General features: G+C 46.2%; 1 protein-coding gene across 1 annotated transcript in view; it reads right to left on the bottom strand.

The window, feature by feature from the left end:
* psmd13 (proteasome 26S subunit, non-ATPase 13) overlaps positions 1 to 17,745 on the bottom strand; it is a 47,446-nt gene that overhangs the window by 13,951 nt on the left and 15,750 nt on the right. The window contains exons 5-10 of the mRNA XM_072272940.1: positions 17,552 to 17,595; positions 17,328 to 17,414; positions 8,237 to 8,408; positions 4,549 to 4,628; positions 2,036 to 2,161; positions 1,521 to 1,583 (exon numbers count right to left, since the gene is read on the bottom strand). Coding sequence (XP_072129041.1) covers positions 1,521 to 1,583; positions 2,036 to 2,161; positions 4,549 to 4,628; positions 8,237 to 8,408; positions 17,328 to 17,414; positions 17,552 to 17,595 — 572 coding nt within the window. The remainder of the gene's footprint in view (positions 1 to 1,520; positions 1,584 to 2,035; positions 2,162 to 4,548; positions 4,629 to 8,236; positions 8,409 to 17,327; positions 17,415 to 17,551; positions 17,596 to 17,745) is intronic.

Genomic DNA, 17,745 nt, shown 5'->3' with positions numbered 1-17,745 from the left:
CCTGTGGTGTCACAGAAAAGATACTGGCACGGATAGAGGAATGCTGACAGGCAGGAGGCAGTGAGTGGGAATAAAGGGGTATTTTCTGGTTGGCTGCCAGTGACTAGTGGTGCTCCTCAGGAGTCAGTATTGGGACTGCTGGTTTTCACATTGTTTGTCAATGATTTAGATAATGAAATTAATGGCTTTATGGCAAAGTTTGCAGATGATACGAAGATAGGCGGAGGGGTAGGTAGTGCTGTGGAAGCAATGTGATTGCAGCAGGATTTAGACAAACTGGAAAATGTGGCAGATGGAATACAGTGTTGGGAAATGTATGATAATGTATTTTGGTAAAAGGAACAACACTGCAGACTATTTTCTAAGTGGGGAGAAAATTCAAATATCAGAGAGGCAGAGGGACCTAGGAATCCTTGTGCAAGACTCCCACAAGGTTATTTCACAGGTTGCATCTGTGTTAAAGAAGGCAAATGCAATGTTGACATTATCAACAGTTTTGGGCCCCATATCTTAGAAAGGATGTGTTGTCATTGGGTAGAGCCCAGAGGAGGTTCATAAGGATGATTCTGGGAAAATGAAGAGGTTAGCATACGAGCAGCGTTTGGCAGCTCTGGGCCTATACTCACTGGAATTTAGAAGAATGTAGGAAAATCTCATTGAAACCTACCAAATGTTAAAAGGACTACATAGGGTGGATGTGCAGAGGATGTTTCCCTTGGTGGGGGTATCCAGAACTGGAGGGCACAGCCTCAAAATTGAGGGATGACCTTGTAAAACAGAAGTGAGGAGGAATTTTTTTAGCCAGAGAGTGGTGAATCTGTGGCACGCTCTGCTACAGACTGCGGTGGAGGCCAGCTCCATGTGTACATTTAAAACAAATGTTGATAAATTCCTGATTGGTCAGGTATCAAGGGATATGGTGAGAAGGCAGGTGGTTAGGGTTGAGTGGATCCAGGATCAACCATGATGAAATGGTATAGCAGACACGATAGGCTGAATAGCCTAATTCTGTTCCTATGCCTTATGGTTTTAAGGTGGGCTGAAAGGCCTGTTTCTATGCTGTATAACGTCATGACTGACTTGGTTCTATCCACGAGGAACTTTGTCAAATGTCAATATGGACAGCATCTACTGTCTTACCTTCTCAAAACACTCATCCAAGTTTATATGATGTTACACCCTACAATGGTATTCCAAGTGCTCTTACATCCTAGCCCAAAAGTTCTTCCCAACAGCTTCCCTCCCACTGCCTTGAGTCTCACTGGCCTATAATCTCCTGGATTATTACTATTAACCTCCTGAAATAAAATAACAGTACTAAAACACAAAAAGAGATTTTAAATGCAAAACAAAATAAATAGATATTAAAAAACAATTTAAGTGAAATAGAGGGTTATGTGGGATGGAAAGCTTCGATTGATAGGTTAAAATGTTGGCATCGTTCGATGTTTATGGTTTTCCTCCACCATCACAGGCAATAACAGAGGTTGAACGGGGCTGGGGGGAGTTTGTTCACTCACCTCCATCAGACATAGCAGTTGGATTTTCTCCATCAGCCGCAGTTCGTTAGCCCTCAGGTCCGGCTGCAGACACATAACAGTCAGACTGTTCATCAGTAACCTGCCAAATTATCCTGCCCACACCATCCCCAGTCACACATCTCCTCCGAATCAGTCTCTCCTCCACACACCAACCACCAGCTCCACGTGATCCATTTCCGCAGCCTCCTGCAACAACGACCCAGCTTTTCTCCGACCTGTCCCGGCCAACCATGTGCACAGCCCTACCCACCTCCCCAACCTCCCACCTTCGGAGCCACAGTCCTGCCAAACCAACCTTCCTCCTGACCATCCCTCTCCATGCGTCCCACCACCCCAAACCATTGGCCCACACAGCCCTGTCTCCACAACATGGCGCCTTCTCAATCTCCACCCACTGAACAGGTATCCCATCCATATCCCACCTCTAGTGCTCCCCCCATTATCCACCGACCCTTGTCCCACCCACAAACATCTCCTTCCCCAGAATATCCCACCTGCTGCCCCCAGGATGTCTTCAGAGCCTGGAACTTCTCCACGTTGCCACTGTTGAAGGCATACAATGTATCGATCAGCCACTGCTTGTCGGTGCTCCGGAGCGATTCCAACACAGGATGCATCAGCTGGAGAAGGTCACAGGACAATCCAGTGTCACTCACACACAACAACACAGTTATAGACAGTTAAACACTTCCCACCCGGAGACGCTCACTGGGTAAACTGCCCCACCCAGAGACACTCACCAGCTAAACTCCCCCACCCAGAAACACTCACCAGCTAAACTCCCCCACCCAGAAACACTCACTGGGTAAACTCCCTCACCCACAGACCCTCACCAGGTAAACTCCCTCACCCAGAAAAACTCCAGGTAAACTCTCCCACCCAGAAACACTCACTGGGTAAACTCTCTCACCCAGGAACACTCACCGGGTAAACTCCCTCACCCAGAAACACTCTCCGGGTAAACTCCCTGGCCCAGAGACACTCTCCGGGTAAACTCCCTGGCCCAGAGATGCTCTCCGGGTAAACTCCCTCACCCAGAGACCCTCACCGGGTAAACTCCCTCACCCAGAAACACTCTCCGGGTAAACTCCCCCACCCAGAAACACTCACCGGGTAAACTCCCTCACCCAGAGACCCTCACCGGGAGAACTCTCTCACCCAGAAACACTCTCCGGGTAAACTCCCCCACCCAGAGACGCTCTCCGGGTAAACTCCCTCACCCAGAGACCCTCACCAGGGAAACTTCCTCACCCAGAAACACTCTCCGGGTAAACTCCCTCACCCAGAGACGCTCTCCGGGTAAACTCTCTCACCCAGAAACACTCACCGGGTAAACTCCCTGGCCCAGAGACACTCACCGGGTAAACTCCCTCACCCAGAGACGCTCTCCGGGTAAACTCCCTCACCCAGAAGCACTCACCGGGTAGACTCCCTCACCCAGAGACGCTCTCCGGGTAAACTCCCTCACCCAGAAGCACTCACCGGGTAAACTCCCTCGCCCAGAGACCCTCACCAGGTAAACTCCCTCACCCAGAAACACTCTCCGGGTAAACTCCCTCACCCAGAGACGCTCTCCGGGTAAACTCCCTCACCCAGAGACGCTCTCCGGGTAAACTGCCTGGCCTAGAGACGCTCTCCGGGTAAACTCCCTGGCCCAGAGACGCTCTCCGGGTAAAATCCCTCACCCACAGACGCTCACCCGGGTAAACTCCCTCACCTACAGACACTCACCGGGTAAACTCCCTCACCCACAGACGCTCACCTGGTAAACTTCCCCTCACCCAGAGACGCTCTCCGGGTAAACTCCCTCACCCAGAAAAACTCCAGGTAAACTCTCCCACCCAGAAACACTCACTGGGTAAACTCTCTCACCCAGGAACACTCACCGGGTAAACTCCCTCACCCAGAAACACTCTCCGGGTAAACTCCCTGGCCCAGAGACACTCTCCGGGTAAACTCCCTGGCCCAGAGATGCTCTCCGGGTAAACTCCCTCACCCAGAGACCCTCACCGGGTAAACTCCCTCACCCAGAAACACTCTCCGGGTAAACTCCCCCACCCAGAAACACTCACCGGGTAAACTCCCTCACCCAGAGACCCTCACCGGGAGAACTCTCTCACCCAGAAACACTCTCCGGGTAAACTCCCCCACCCAGAGACGCTCTCCGGGTAAACTCCCTCACCCAGAGACCCTCACCAGGTAAACTTCCTCACCCAGAAACACTCTCCGGGTAAACTCCCTCACCCAGAGACGCTCTCCGGGTAAACTCTCTCACCCAGAAACACTCACCGGGTAAACTCCCTGGCCCAGAGACACTCACCGGGTAAACTCCCTCACCCAGAGACGCTCTCCGGGTAAACTCCCTCACCCAGAAGCACTCACCGGGTAGACTCCCTCACCCAGAGACGCTCTCCGGGTAAACTCCCTCACCCAGAAGCACTCACCGGGTAAACTCCCTCGCCCAGAGACCCTCACCAGGTAAACTCCCTCACCCAGAAACACTCTCCGGGTAAACTCCCTCACCCAGAGACGCTCTCCGGGTAAACTCCCTCACCCAGAGACGCTCTCCGGGTAAACTGCCTGGCCTAGAGACGCTCTCCGGGTAAACTCCCTGGCCCAGAGACGCTCTCCGGGTAAAATCCCTCACCCACAGACGCTCACCCGGGTAAACTCCCTCACCTACAGACACTCACCGGGTAAACTCCCTCACCCACAGACGCTCACCTGGTAAACTTCCCCTCACCCAGAGACGCTCTCCGGGTAAACTCCCTCACCCAGAGACACTCACCGGGTAAACTCTCTCACCCAGAGACTCTCACCTGGTAAACTTCCCCTCACCTAGAGACGCTCTCCGGGTAAACTCCCTCACCCAGAGACACTCACCGGGTAAACTCCCTCACCCACAGACGCTCACCCGGGTAAACTCCCTCACCTAGACACTCACCAGGTAAACTCCCTCACCCACAGACGCTCACCCGGGTAAACCCCCTCACCTACAGACACTCACCAGTTCCCCGAAGTTGTAGACACCTTCACCCAGCAGTCCCGCCAGTCCCAGGGTGAACGCTCGCTCCTGGTGCTCGGCCACTGCAGAAGGAGGAAGGAAGGATTACCATGAGTCTGCTGCAACAAACAGCTGGGGTCAATAGGTTGAAAGAGCTCGCACTGAGGAACTATTGATGAAACAGGGTGAGGTGTTCTCCCCATGCACTGCTGAGTCCCCTCCTCATCCAATAACGCAAGGGCTCCCCTGCACATGGGCCACAAACTCAAGCCTTGACCGCAAGTTGGAGGGTGGGAATTAAAGTTAAATATCAACAGCATTTGTCGCTCATACATCAAGGCATGCAGCACAACGTGTGGTTTCCAGTCAAAGACCAACACAGTACAACGAATCTAATTCTCCTATTATATGTTATGGTCTTATAGGATGGGACTGGGAGATACACGGCCAAGAGCTAAGGACGTGCGGCCTCACTCCTGGCACCACAGGAGCTGATCTGGACATAGCAATCAGACCCGTTATATCTGCCAAAGTACCATACTGTCATAGGGTTCCCAAGGACAAGAATTCAACTAATGTACTTCACTCGGTAAGAAAAAGCTGGGATTTACATCACAAGACTTAGAAGAAGAATTAGGCCATTTGGCCTATCGAGTCTGCTCCACCATTCAATGATGGCTGATCCTTTTTCCCCTCCTCAGCCCCACTCCCCGGCTTTCTCCCCATAACCTTTGATGCCATGTCTAACCCAGAACCTATCAAGCTCTGCCTTAAATACACCCAACGACCTGGCCTCCAAAGCTGCGTGGGGTAACAAATTCCATGAATTCACCACCGTCTGGCTAAAGAAATTTCTCTGCATCTCTGTTTTAAATGGAAGCCCCTCTATCTTGCGGCTGTGCCCTCTTGTCCTAGATTCCCCCACCATGGGAAACATCCTTTCCACATCTACTCTGTCTAGGCCTTTCAACATTCAAAGGTTTCAATGAGACTCCCCGCTCATCCTTCTAAATTCCAGCAAGTACAGATCTAGAGCTATCATACATCCCTTGTATGATAGCCCTTTCATTCTTGGAATCGTCCTTTTGAACCTCCTCTGGACCCTCTCCAATGCTAGCAATCTTTTCTTAGATGAGGAGCCAGAAACTGTTCACAATACTCAAGGTGAGGCCTCACCAGTGCCTTATAAAGCCTCAGCATCACATCCTTGCTCTTGTATTCTAGACCTCTTGAAATGAATGCTAACATGGCATTTGCCTTCCTCACCACCGACTCAACCTGCAAGTTAATCTTTAGGACTCCCAAGTCCCTTTGCATCTCAGATTTTTGGATTTTCTCCCCATTTAGAAAATAATCTACACATTTATTTCTTCTACCAAAGTGCATAACCATACATTTTCCAACATTGTATTACATTGCCATTTTTTTGCCCATTCTCCTCATCTGTCTAAGTCCTTCTGCAGCCTACCTGTTTTCTCACTACCTGCCCCTCCACCAGTCTTTACATCATCTGCAAACCTGGCAATCCAGCCATCTATTCTTTCATCTAAATCATTTATATACAGCATAAAAACAAGCGACCCCAACATTGACCTCTGCGGAACACCACTATTTACTGGCAGCCAATCAGAAAAGTATTCCCACTCGCTGAATCCTACTAATCAGCCAATGCTCTAAGCACGTTAGTAACTTTCCTGCAATACCATGGGCTCTTAACTTGGTAAGCAGATTCATGCGTGGCACCTTTCAAGGCCTTCTGAAAATCCAAATATACAACATCGACTGTATCCCCTTTATCTATCCTACTTGTAATCTCCTCAAAGAATTCCAGCAGGTTCACCAGGCAAGATTTTCTCTGAAGGAAACCAAGCTGATTTTGTCCTATCTTGTCTTGTGTCACTAACTACTGCTTAATAATGGACTGCACATCTTCCGAACCACTGAGGTCAGGCTAACTAATCTATAATTTCCTTTCTGCTGCCTTCTTCCTTTCTTAAAGACTGGAGAGACATTTGCAATTTTCCAGTACTTTGACACCTTACCAGAGCCCAATGATTTTTGAAAGATCATTACTAATATCTGCACAATCTCTACCGTTACCTCTTTCAGAACCCTAGGGTGCAATTCATGTTGTCCGGATGACTTATGTACCCTTAGGTCTTTCAGCTTTCGACCACCTTCTCCCCTTGTAATAGTAACTGCACTTACTTCTCTTCCCTCACACCCTTCAACATTTGGCATACTGCTAGTGTCTTTCACAGTGAAGACTGATACAAAATACACAGTTAGTTCATCTGCCATCTCCTTGTCCCCTGTTATTATTTCTCTGGCCTCATTTCCTAGCAGTCCTATATCCACTCTCATCTCTCTTTTACTAGAAAAAACTTTTACTATCCACTTTTTTGCCAGCTTGCCTTTCAGATTTCATCTTTTTTCCTTTGAATGATTTTTTAGTTGCTCTCTGTAGGTTTTTACAAGCTTCCCAACCCTCTGTCTTACCACTAATTTTTGCCTTGTTATATGCCCCCTCTTTTACATTAATTGACTTCCCTTGACAGCCACACTTGTACTATTTTGACATTTGAGTATTTCTTTGTTCTGAGAATACATCTGTGCTGCTCTTCTGTCAACCTTGCCAGCATCCCTTTCTAACTTACTTTGGCCGACTCCTCTCTCATACTACTGCAATTTCCTTTACTCAACTGATATATGCTATGTCAGACTTCAATTCCTCCCAATCAAATTTCTTCCATAGTGATTAATTAATCAATCTGGTTATCAGTGGTGGGCATGATGGGGACTGGTTAATAGAACAGTTAGAATAAAACAGGTAACCTTCCCTTTGGCAGAGGGGGATTAACACTGAGATTCCAGTCGTTACAACCATTCCACTAATTCAAAAGAGGATAAGTGTAAAAAATATACCAAGCTGGGAAACAGTGAGTGGTGAGAACTCAGTGAGGCTTCAGGAGGGTACAGATAGGCTGGACAAGTGCGGATACTGGCGTTCAGAGAGATCTCAGTATCCCTGTTTGCAAATTAATGAAAGACCACACACAGGTGCTAAGTTACCTGTAGAGCAGAGAGGCTGAATACAAGAGCATAGACCACACCTGGAATACCGTGTACAGGTACGACCTGTCCATGGAAGGAGATACTGTGATGAACGGTGAACAGCCAAGATTCATCAGATGCAGACAGCTCAGACAGATTGCACTACACTCAAGTTTGCAAAGTCTGAGAGATGACAAAATTCCGAAATCACAGGAGGAAGGTGGGGGACATGGTTGAAAAACTCGGCTCGGACTCAAAATGACCACTTGGTCATTCACCACCAGAAGCCGGCATAATTTTAGAATTCTCTAGTCAGGATGTGTGGGGAGGCTCGGTCACCAAATACACTCAGGTCAGAGCAGTAGTTATTGATGCTGAGGAAAGCAATGAAAATGGTTAAGTGTAGGAAAGTGGTTTTATTGAATGATGAAGCAGACCCCGGGATTGAAGGAAAATCTCCCGTTTCTGCTGAGGGGGAGTTTGCATTACCAGACAGACAGACTGTACCCAGAATTTTAGATCTTCCTAAATGAACAGGTGAAGGGCCGCAGCTGGGGATTAATTGCAGTGTTACCTTTTTCATAAGCCCAGCAGGATCAATATCAAATCTGCAGCAAGACTTCCTTGCCATCTTTACCTGGAAGATCTTTGATGTCAATGCAGCCCAGAAACCTCAGGGCATCCTTGTAGTAGGAAGCGTAGTTTCCAACGATCTGATAATACTTGCTGGAGAGATCATAGAAGCGCCCGTGAACTGAAGTGATCCCTGGGAGGTTGGTGAGCATCTCATCTACCTCTTCAATTGTTTTCTGGAAAGAAACCAGTAAGCGTTATAGCCATCACAGAAACACTTTTGTTTTATAATCCTGCTCGAGCTCTCAGTTATTCATTCAGCAGTCTCTTGAATTTAAAAATCACTTACAAAGGATAATTGGCAGGTCAGGTTTTTGGGCTATACTCCTGAACTGTGGACCTCAATACCTAAACCTGGCAGACTCAGTTGAACTTTTTAACACGCCAGCTCAAAACCAATTTATTTAACCTTGCCTTTAATTAACATCTTTTTGTCTTTAATTTTTATGTTGGCACTTAATCCCATTGTAAACCACATCGTTTGTATGAAAAGCGCTCTATAAATAAGTCATTATTGTTCTTATTCTGAAAAACACGTACATCTGGGCAAAATGGCACCAGTGACCAACGCAACTAACAGCGACGTCCTGCAGACTGTTCACAAAACTACTACTTCTTCTCCTTTGTAATATACTTCTACTACTGATCTGCGTGCGACTGGACCCTGCAACTTTACATTTTGAGAGTGTATTTTTGGGCTGATGAGCGATCCGGCACTTTTGCTGTCTCCAGGGGAAGTCGGTGTGGTTGAGAACGAAGTGAGCGCGAACCCGTGACCAGCTCTAATTCTCGTCCAACTCACCAATTAAAGGGTTGAGCAAGATTGAAAACAATGAGGACGAGCACCGACTGCCTGCATTGGACTGGTTTCCCTCGTCCTCTTACTTGCTGCTGCTGCAGCAGGTGCCTTGGGTCTTGGGCAAGGTTTGATCAGTGTGCTTTGTGGATTGGACTCATTTTTAGAGAACTGCGCAGCTCATGTTATATGTGTGTCTTTTTTTAACTGCTATTTTGAGCGATTTTGATTGGGGTGGACAGTCTGAAGTCAAAACAACACAGCATTAAATTGAACTGGACTGAACTAAACTGGACATTCCTAGACAGTTTCAAGGACCCTGCAGTTTGATATTTGATATTCTGTGTATTATTCATTCATTTTTTACCGCCTGCACAATTTGTTCTTTTTTGCATGTTGGGTGTTTAATGTTTTCTTTGAACAGGTTCCATGTTTCTTTGTTTCATGGCAGTCTGCGGGAAGACAAATCTCAGGGTTGTTTACTGCATACATACTTTGATAATAAATGTACTTTGAATCCTTCCAAATAGTAGAAGCAGAAAAAGGCAAGCTGAAGATGAGATGTATTTGTCACACATACATCAAATCAAACAGTGAAATACATCGTTTGCATCAAATTAAATCAGTGAAGGAATGTCGCATGGCAACACAGAATGTCAACAACTCACTAACCGTAACCACACATCTCATATGGGAGGAAACTGGAGCACCCAGAGGAAACCGGAGCACCCAGAGGAAACTCATATGGCCACAGGGAGATGGTACAAGCTCCTCATAGAGTGCTGAGAATTGAACCCCCATCTTACAGCAGATGCTGTAGTGTTACACTCACCACTACAGCAACATAGAAAACCTACAACAAAATACAGGCCCTTCGGCCCACAGAGTTGTGTCCAGCATGTCCCTACCTCAGAAATTACTAGGCTTACCTATAGCCCTCTATTTTTCTAAGCCCCATGTACCTATCCAAAAGTCTCCTAAAAGACCCTATCGTATCCGCCTCCACCACCATTGCCGGCAGCCCATTCCACACACTCACCACTCTCTGAGTAAAAAAAACTTACGCCTGACATCTCCTCTGTACCTAATCCCCAGCACCTTAAACCTGTGTCCTCTTGTGGCAACCATTTCAGCCCTGGGAAAAAGCCTCTGACTATCTACACGATCAATGCCTCTCACCATCTTATACACCTCTGTCAGGTCACCTCTCATCCTCTGCCGCACAAAGGGGAAAAGACAAGCTCACTCAACCTATTCTCTTAAGGCATGCTCCCCAATCCAGACAACATCCCTGTAAAGCTCCTCTGCACCCTTTCTATGGTTTCCACATCCTTCCTGTAGTGAGGTGACTAGACTGAGCACAGTACTCCAGGTGGGGTCTGACCAGGGTGCTATGTAGCTGCAACATTACCTCTCGGCTCCTAAATTCAATTCCACGATTGATGAAGGCCAATACACCGTATGCCTTCTTAACCACAGAGTCAACCTGCGCAGCTGCTTTGAGTGTCCTATGGGCTCAGACCCCAAGATCCCTCTGATCCTCCACACTGTCAAGAGTCTTACCATTAATACTATATTCTGCCATCATATTTGACCTACCAAAAGAACCACTTCACACTTATCTGGGTTGAAATCCATCTGCCATTTCTCAGCCCAGTTTTGCATCCTATCAATGTCCTGCTGTAACCTCCGACAGCCCTCAACACAATCCACAACACCTCCAACCTTTGTGTCATCAGCAAATTTACTAACCTATCCCTCCACTTCCTCATCCAGGTCATTTATAAAAATCATGACGAGCAAGGGTCCCAGAACAGATCCCTGAGGCACTCCACTGGTGACCGACCTCCATGCAGAATATGACCCTCTACAACCACTCTTTGCCTTCTATGGGCAAGCCAGTTCTGGATCCACAAAGCAATGTCCCCTTGGATCCCATGCCTCCTTACTTTCTCAATAAGCCTTGTATGGGGTACCTTATCAAATGCCTTGCTGAAATCCATATACACTACATCTACTGCTCTTCCTTCATCAATGTGTTTAGTCACATCCTCAAAAAATTCAATCTGGCTCGTAAGGCACGACCTGCCCTTGACAAAGCCATGCTGACTATCCCTAATCATATTATACCTCTCCAAATGTTCACAAATCCTGCCTCTCAGGATCTTCTCCATCAACTTACCAACCACTGAGGTAAGACTCACTGGTCTATAATTTCCTGGGCTATCTCTACTCCCTTTCTTGAATAACAGAACAACATCCGCAACCCTCCAGTCCTCCGGAACCTCTCCTGTCCCCACTGATGATGCAAAGATCATTGCCGGAGGTTCAGCAATCTCCTCCCTCACCTCCCACAGTAGCCTGGGGTACATCCGATCCGGCCCCAGTGACTTATCCAACTTGCTGCTTTCCAAATCACGCCATCCCAAATCATGCAGCAGTTCAAGTAGAGAAAAAGAGCAAGAATTAGCTATTAGATGTTCCCCCGTGCCATTCCATGACCGACTCCACACTCCTCATCCCCCTGATCCTCCATCGACACCACACTCCTGATCCACTTCCACCCTCCATCACTGATACCACACTCATCCCTCTGACCTCCATCACTGACACCAGTCCTCATCCCTTTCCAACCTCCATCATTGACACCACACTCCTCATCCCTCTGACCTCCATCACTGACACCACACTCCTCATCCCCCTCACCCTCCATCACTGATATCACACTCATCCCTCCTCACCCTCCATCAGACACCACACTCATCCTGACCGTCCATCACCGATACCACACTCATACTTCCTCATATGCCTAGATGTGTTTTGTCTCTATAACTCCATCTGCCATGTTACTATGTTCAGAGTCTGCCCTGAACGGCACGTTCCATACATTAAGTGGGTCACCCATGGGTCTAGCAAAGATCAGCCAGCCAGACAGACTAGCAAGTTTCAGTGACATGCCCTCATTTTTCCAAACCTTTCATGCTTGTTAACAAATTTTCATTATCCCAATCCCACCTGTTTGCATGCCATCTTTTTATACGAACCTTATCAATTATCTTTTGAAAAGCAAATACACCAGTTTTTTCTCGTCTATTCTGTTGTTGCATCTTCAAAAAATCCTCTGTAGATTCACCAAACACAATCACCCTTTATAAATCTACAATCACTTTGTTTATTCCAGACATTTTCCCAAGTGTCGACACTTTCTTTATTTTAGGAATCCTGTTTGTTCCCCTCCATAGGTGCTGCCTGACCCGCTGAGTTCTCCAGCATCTGATCAGTACACTGGAGGAAATCAGCGGGTCAATGTGGGAGCAACTGGCCTGTCGAGCCAACTCCGCCATTCAATAAGATCATGGCTGATCTGACCATGAACTCATCACCACCTACCTGCCTTTTCCCCAGAACCCTTAATTCCGCTACTTTGAGACTTTTTTTTAACCATGCCCATGGTCTGCTCTTTATCAAATTACGGTATTGCTTTGCACTGTTGTAACTATATGTTATAATTATGTGGTTTTGTCAGTTTTAGTCTTGGTTTGTCCTGTGTTTCTTGTGATATCATTCTGGAAGAACATTGTATCATTTTTTAATGCATGCATTTCTAAATGACAATAAATGAGGACTGAGTGTCCTCATAATCTAATCTAATCTAATCTATGCAAAAATCTATCCAACCTTGTCTTAAATATATTTACTGAGGTAGCTTCCACTGCTTCATTGGGCAGAGAACTCCTCAGATTCATCACTCTCTGGGAAAAGCAGTTCCTCCTCATCTCTGTCCTAAATCTACTTCCCTGAATCTTGAGGCTATGTACCCTAGTAGTAATCTCACCTACCAGTGAAAACAACTTTCCTGCCTCTATCTTATCTATCCTCTTCATAATTTTATGAGGGGTGATTGATAAGTTCGTGGCCTAAGGTAGAAGGAGTCAATTTTAGAAAACCTAGCACATTTATTTTTCAACATAGTCCCCTCCTACATTCATACACTTAGTCCAGCGGTCTTGGAGCATACGGATCCTTCTTTGTAGCGATCGGTGTCTTGGACCTCCAGAAGTGGTCCACAGCGTGGGTCATTGATAAGTTCGTGGCCTAAGACAGACCATGAGTTATACAGCTTTCGTTACATGCCTGTGCAGTTCAACTCTTTGAGTGAGCATGCAGAAAGTTTGAGGTTAATAACCCATCTTCTTCTACCTTAGGCCACGAACTTATCAAGCACCCTTGCTGTGGACCACTTCTGGAGGTCCAAGACACCGACTTCTACAAAGAAGGGATCCGTATGCTCCACGACCGCTGGACTAAGTGTGTACATGTAGGAGGGGACTAGGCTGAAAAATAAATGTGCTAGGTTTTCTAAAATTGACTCCTTTTACCTTAGGCCACGAACTTATCAATCACCTCTCATAAGATTATGAAGGGGATAGATAAGATAGAGGCAGGAAAGTTGTTTTCACTGGTAGGTGAGATTACTACTAGGGTACATAGCCTCAAGATTCAGGGAGGTAGATTCAGGACAGAGATGAGGAGGAACTGCTTTTCCCAGAGAGTGATGAATCTGAGGAGTTCTCTGCCCAATGAAGCAGTGGAGGCTACCTCAGTAAATATATTTAAGACAAGGTTGGATAGATTTTTGTATAGATTAGATTATGCTGTCCCATGATCCTTTTGCCAATCACCTGTCCAGCTCTTGGCTCCATCCCCCCCCCTCCTGTCTTCTCCTATCATTTTGGATCTCCCCTTCCCCCTCCAACTTTCAAATCTCTTACTCACTCTTCCTTCAGTTAGTCCTGACGAAGGGTCTCGGCCTGAAACGTCGACTGCACCTCTTCCTAGAGATGCTGCCTGGCCTGCTGCGTTCACCAGCAACTTCGATGTGTGTTGCTTGAAAAATAAATGTGCTAGGTTTTCTAAGATGGACTCCTTCTACCTTAGGCCACGAATTTATCAATCACCCCTCGTGTATGTTTCTATAAGATCTCCTCTCATTCCAGCAAGTAGTCCCAGGCGACTCAATCTCTCCTCATAGTCTCACGCCCTCATCTCTGGAATATCACCTCCAAAGCCAGTATGTTCTTCCTCAAGTAAGAAGACCTGAACTGCATGCAGTACTCCAGGTGCGGCCTCACCAATACCCTGTACAGTTGCAGTATAACCTCTCTACTCTTAAAATTCAATCCCTCTAGTAATGAAGACCAACATTCCATTTGCCTTCTTGACAGCCTGCTGCACCTGCAAACCAACCCTTTGTGATTCATGCACAAGCACTCCCAAGTCCCTCTGCACAGCAGCATGCTGCAATTTTTTACTATTTAAATAATAATCTGCTCTTTCATTTTTCCTTCCGAAGGGGTGACCTTGCATTTATCAACATTGTACTCCATCTACCAGACCCTCGCCCACTCACTTAACCTATCGATATCTCTCTGCAAACCTAAAAATAACCGATCTATTTCCTCCCACAGATGCAGCTCAATCGCTGAGTTCCTCTAGCAGTTTGTGTGTTGCTCCATTTCCAAGTACACTGGATGCAGATTATCAACCCTGGGTATTTATTCAGTGCCATTAATTTCTCTTAAGTGTGGGCATGTGGCCAAGTGGTTAAGGCATTGGACTAGCGACCTGCCGAGAGAACGTGTTGTGTCTTTGAGCAAGGCACTTAATCACACATTGCTCTGCGACGACACTGGTGCCAGGCTGTATGGGTCCTAATGCCCTTCCCATGGACAACATTGGTGTCATGGAGAGGAGAGACTTGCAGCAAGGCAACTGCTGGTCTTCCATACAACCTTGTCCAGGCCTGTGCCCTGGAGAGTGAAGACTTTCCAGGCACAGATCCATGGTCTCACAAGACTAACGGATGCCTTTAATAATTCATCTAAAACTGATTTTAACTTGACACCAATTCTCATTAACTGCTGTCACTTCTTGCTTACCTATTATAAATCTCCTGTTCAAACTTCTGTGGGTGAATGTGTTATTGCTGAGTAAACAGCACCTGAGTAAATGCTGTTGATGGCACCTTCCAACACTCTGGTAGAGGTGACATTGATAGGGTGAGTGGATTTCCCCTACTTTTCTACACAGGAGATACCTAGGCAGTCTCCAAGGTGAACCAGATCAACTAGACTAGAAACACACCAAATTCTGAAGCACAAATTTTCAATTTGACATCTGGGATGCTGTCTGGTTCCACAAACGTTGCTGTATCTCGTACACTCAGCAAATTCTCAATATCCCACAGGTGATTCGAAAGTGCTGGAAAACCACATTTCTGGAGAATCTACATAGAATGGATTACACTGGGAAATCAATAGAGAGTATCAAATTGATTCAGGGAACATTGTGGTTAAGGGTCAAACCTGAATGGTGGTTTAGAAACTTACTCATACAGTATACTTCGTTCCTGCAGAGCATAGGTATAACCCCTGACCTCTAACTACTTAACCATTAATCTCACTGCTTGCTGGTCCATCAGAGAACCAGCAAGAGGATAAGATTTGAGAGAATAGGGCCAATCGAATGTGACAGTGAAAAAGTGTGTATGGAACCGGAGGAGATAGCAGAAATACTTAATGAATACTTTGCTTCAGTATTCACTACAAAAAAAGGACCTTGGCAATTGTAGGGATGATTTATAGTGGATTGAAAATCTTGAGCATATAGACATTAAGTAAAAGGATGTGCTGGAAATTTCAGAAAGCAACAAGTTGGATAACTCTTTGGGTCTGAACGATATGCAACCCAGGCTACTCTGAGAGGTGAGGGATGAGATTGCTGAGCCTCTGGCAATGATCTTTGCATCAGCAATGGGGACACAAGAGATTCCAGAGGATTGGAGGGTTGCAGATATTGTTCCCTTATTCAAGAAAGGGAGTAGAGATAGCCCAAGAAATTATAGACCAGTGAGTCTTACTTCAGTGGTTGGTAAGCTGATGGAAAAGATCTTGAGAGGCAGGATTTATGAACATTTGGAGAGGTATAATATGATTAGGAATAGTCAGCATGGCTTTGTGAAAGGCAGGTCATGCATAACGGGCCTGACTGAATTTTTTGAGGATGTGACTAAACATGTTGATGAAGGTAGAGCAGTAGATGTAGTGCATATGGATTTCAGCAAGGCATTTAATAAGATACCTTATGCAAGGCTTATTGAGAAGGTAAGGAGGCATGGGATCCAAGGGGACCTTGTTTTGTGGATCCAGAATTGGCATGCCCCACAGTGACTGAAGACACGTCATATTCTGCATGGAGGTCGGTGACCAGTGATATGCCTCACGGATCGTTTCTGGGACCCTTACTCTTCGTGATTTTTATAAATGACCTGGAGGAGGAAGTGGAGGGATGGGTTAGTAAATTTGCTGATAACACAAAAGTTGGGGGTGTTGTGGATAGTGTGGAGGGCTGACAGAGGTTCCAGCAGGACATCGATAGGATGCAAAACTGGGCTGAGAATTGGCAGATGAGTTCAACCCAGATAAGTGTGAGGTGGTTCATTTTGGTAGGTCAAATATGATGGCAGGATATAGTATTAATGTTAAGACTCTTGGCAGTGTGAAGGATCAAAGGGATCTTGGGGTCCGAGTCCATTGGACACTCAAAGCTGCTGCGCAGGTTGACTCTGTGGATAAGAAGGCATACGGTGCATTGGCCTTCATCAACCGGAGGATTGAGTTTAAGAGCCGAGAGGTAATGTTACAGCTATATAGAACCCTGATCAGACCCCACTTGGAGTACTGTGCTCAGTTCTGGTCGCCTCATTACAGGAAGGATGTGGAAACTATAAAAAGGGTATAGAGGAGATTTAAAAAAGATGTTGCCTGGATTGTGGGGGGCATACCTTATGAGAATAGGTAGAGTGAACGGCCTTTTCTCCTTGGAGCAGCAGAAGATGAAAGGCGACCCGATAGAGGTGTATATGATGATGAGAGGCATTGATTGTGTGGATAGTCAGAGGCTTTTTCCCAGGTCTGAAATGGCTAACGTGAGAGGGCACAGTTTTAAGGTGCTTGGAAGTAGGTGCAGAGGACATGTCAGGGGTAAGTTTTTTTTTACGCAGAGAGTGATGAGTGCGTGGAATGGGCTGTCGGCGATGTTGGTGGAGGCGGATACGATAGGGACTTTTAAGAGATTCCTGGATAGGTACATGGAGCTTAGAAACATAGAGAGCTATGGATAACCCTAGGTAATTTCTAAAGTACATGTTCGGCACAGCATTATGGGTCGAAAGGCCTGTATTACGCTGTAGGTTTTCTATGTTCTATGTTTCTAGAATAGAACGGTCTTTTAATTCTACCTTTGTCACCGGCAGATCACCAACATTTAACTTCAATGCCCCAATCGCTGTTTTGCACAGAATCACTGCCTCATCACTTGATTTGACCTAAATAAAGACAAATCAGCACACTAAATAAAAAAGATTTTCCACGGTAAAATTAATACAACTGAAATCAAAGCACAAATTAAATACAATTGATTTACACACAGAAAAATCAATATACTGGTAGTCAAAGCACTGACCTTTTCTTTTGTTTTTTCCAAAAACGTTAAAGCCACATTCGGATCTACAATTAAACGAAGCACATCAGCAGGCATCCGAGGAGAGCAATAGCTATTGATCAGGATAAAGAAAATCTCCAAGGTACAACTCGCAGTTGTGTGATGCTGTTAATGCAGTACTGACCATCCCTAAACATTCCACAGCAGCACATTAA

Source organism: Mobula birostris, chromosome 11 (assembly GCF_030028105.1).
Source record: "Mobula birostris isolate sMobBir1 chromosome 11, sMobBir1.hap1, whole genome shotgun sequence".
Taxonomy (NCBI): domain Eukaryota; kingdom Metazoa; phylum Chordata; class Chondrichthyes; order Myliobatiformes; family Myliobatidae; genus Mobula; species Mobula birostris.
This window is presented reverse-complemented; position numbering and strand designations above follow the sequence as displayed.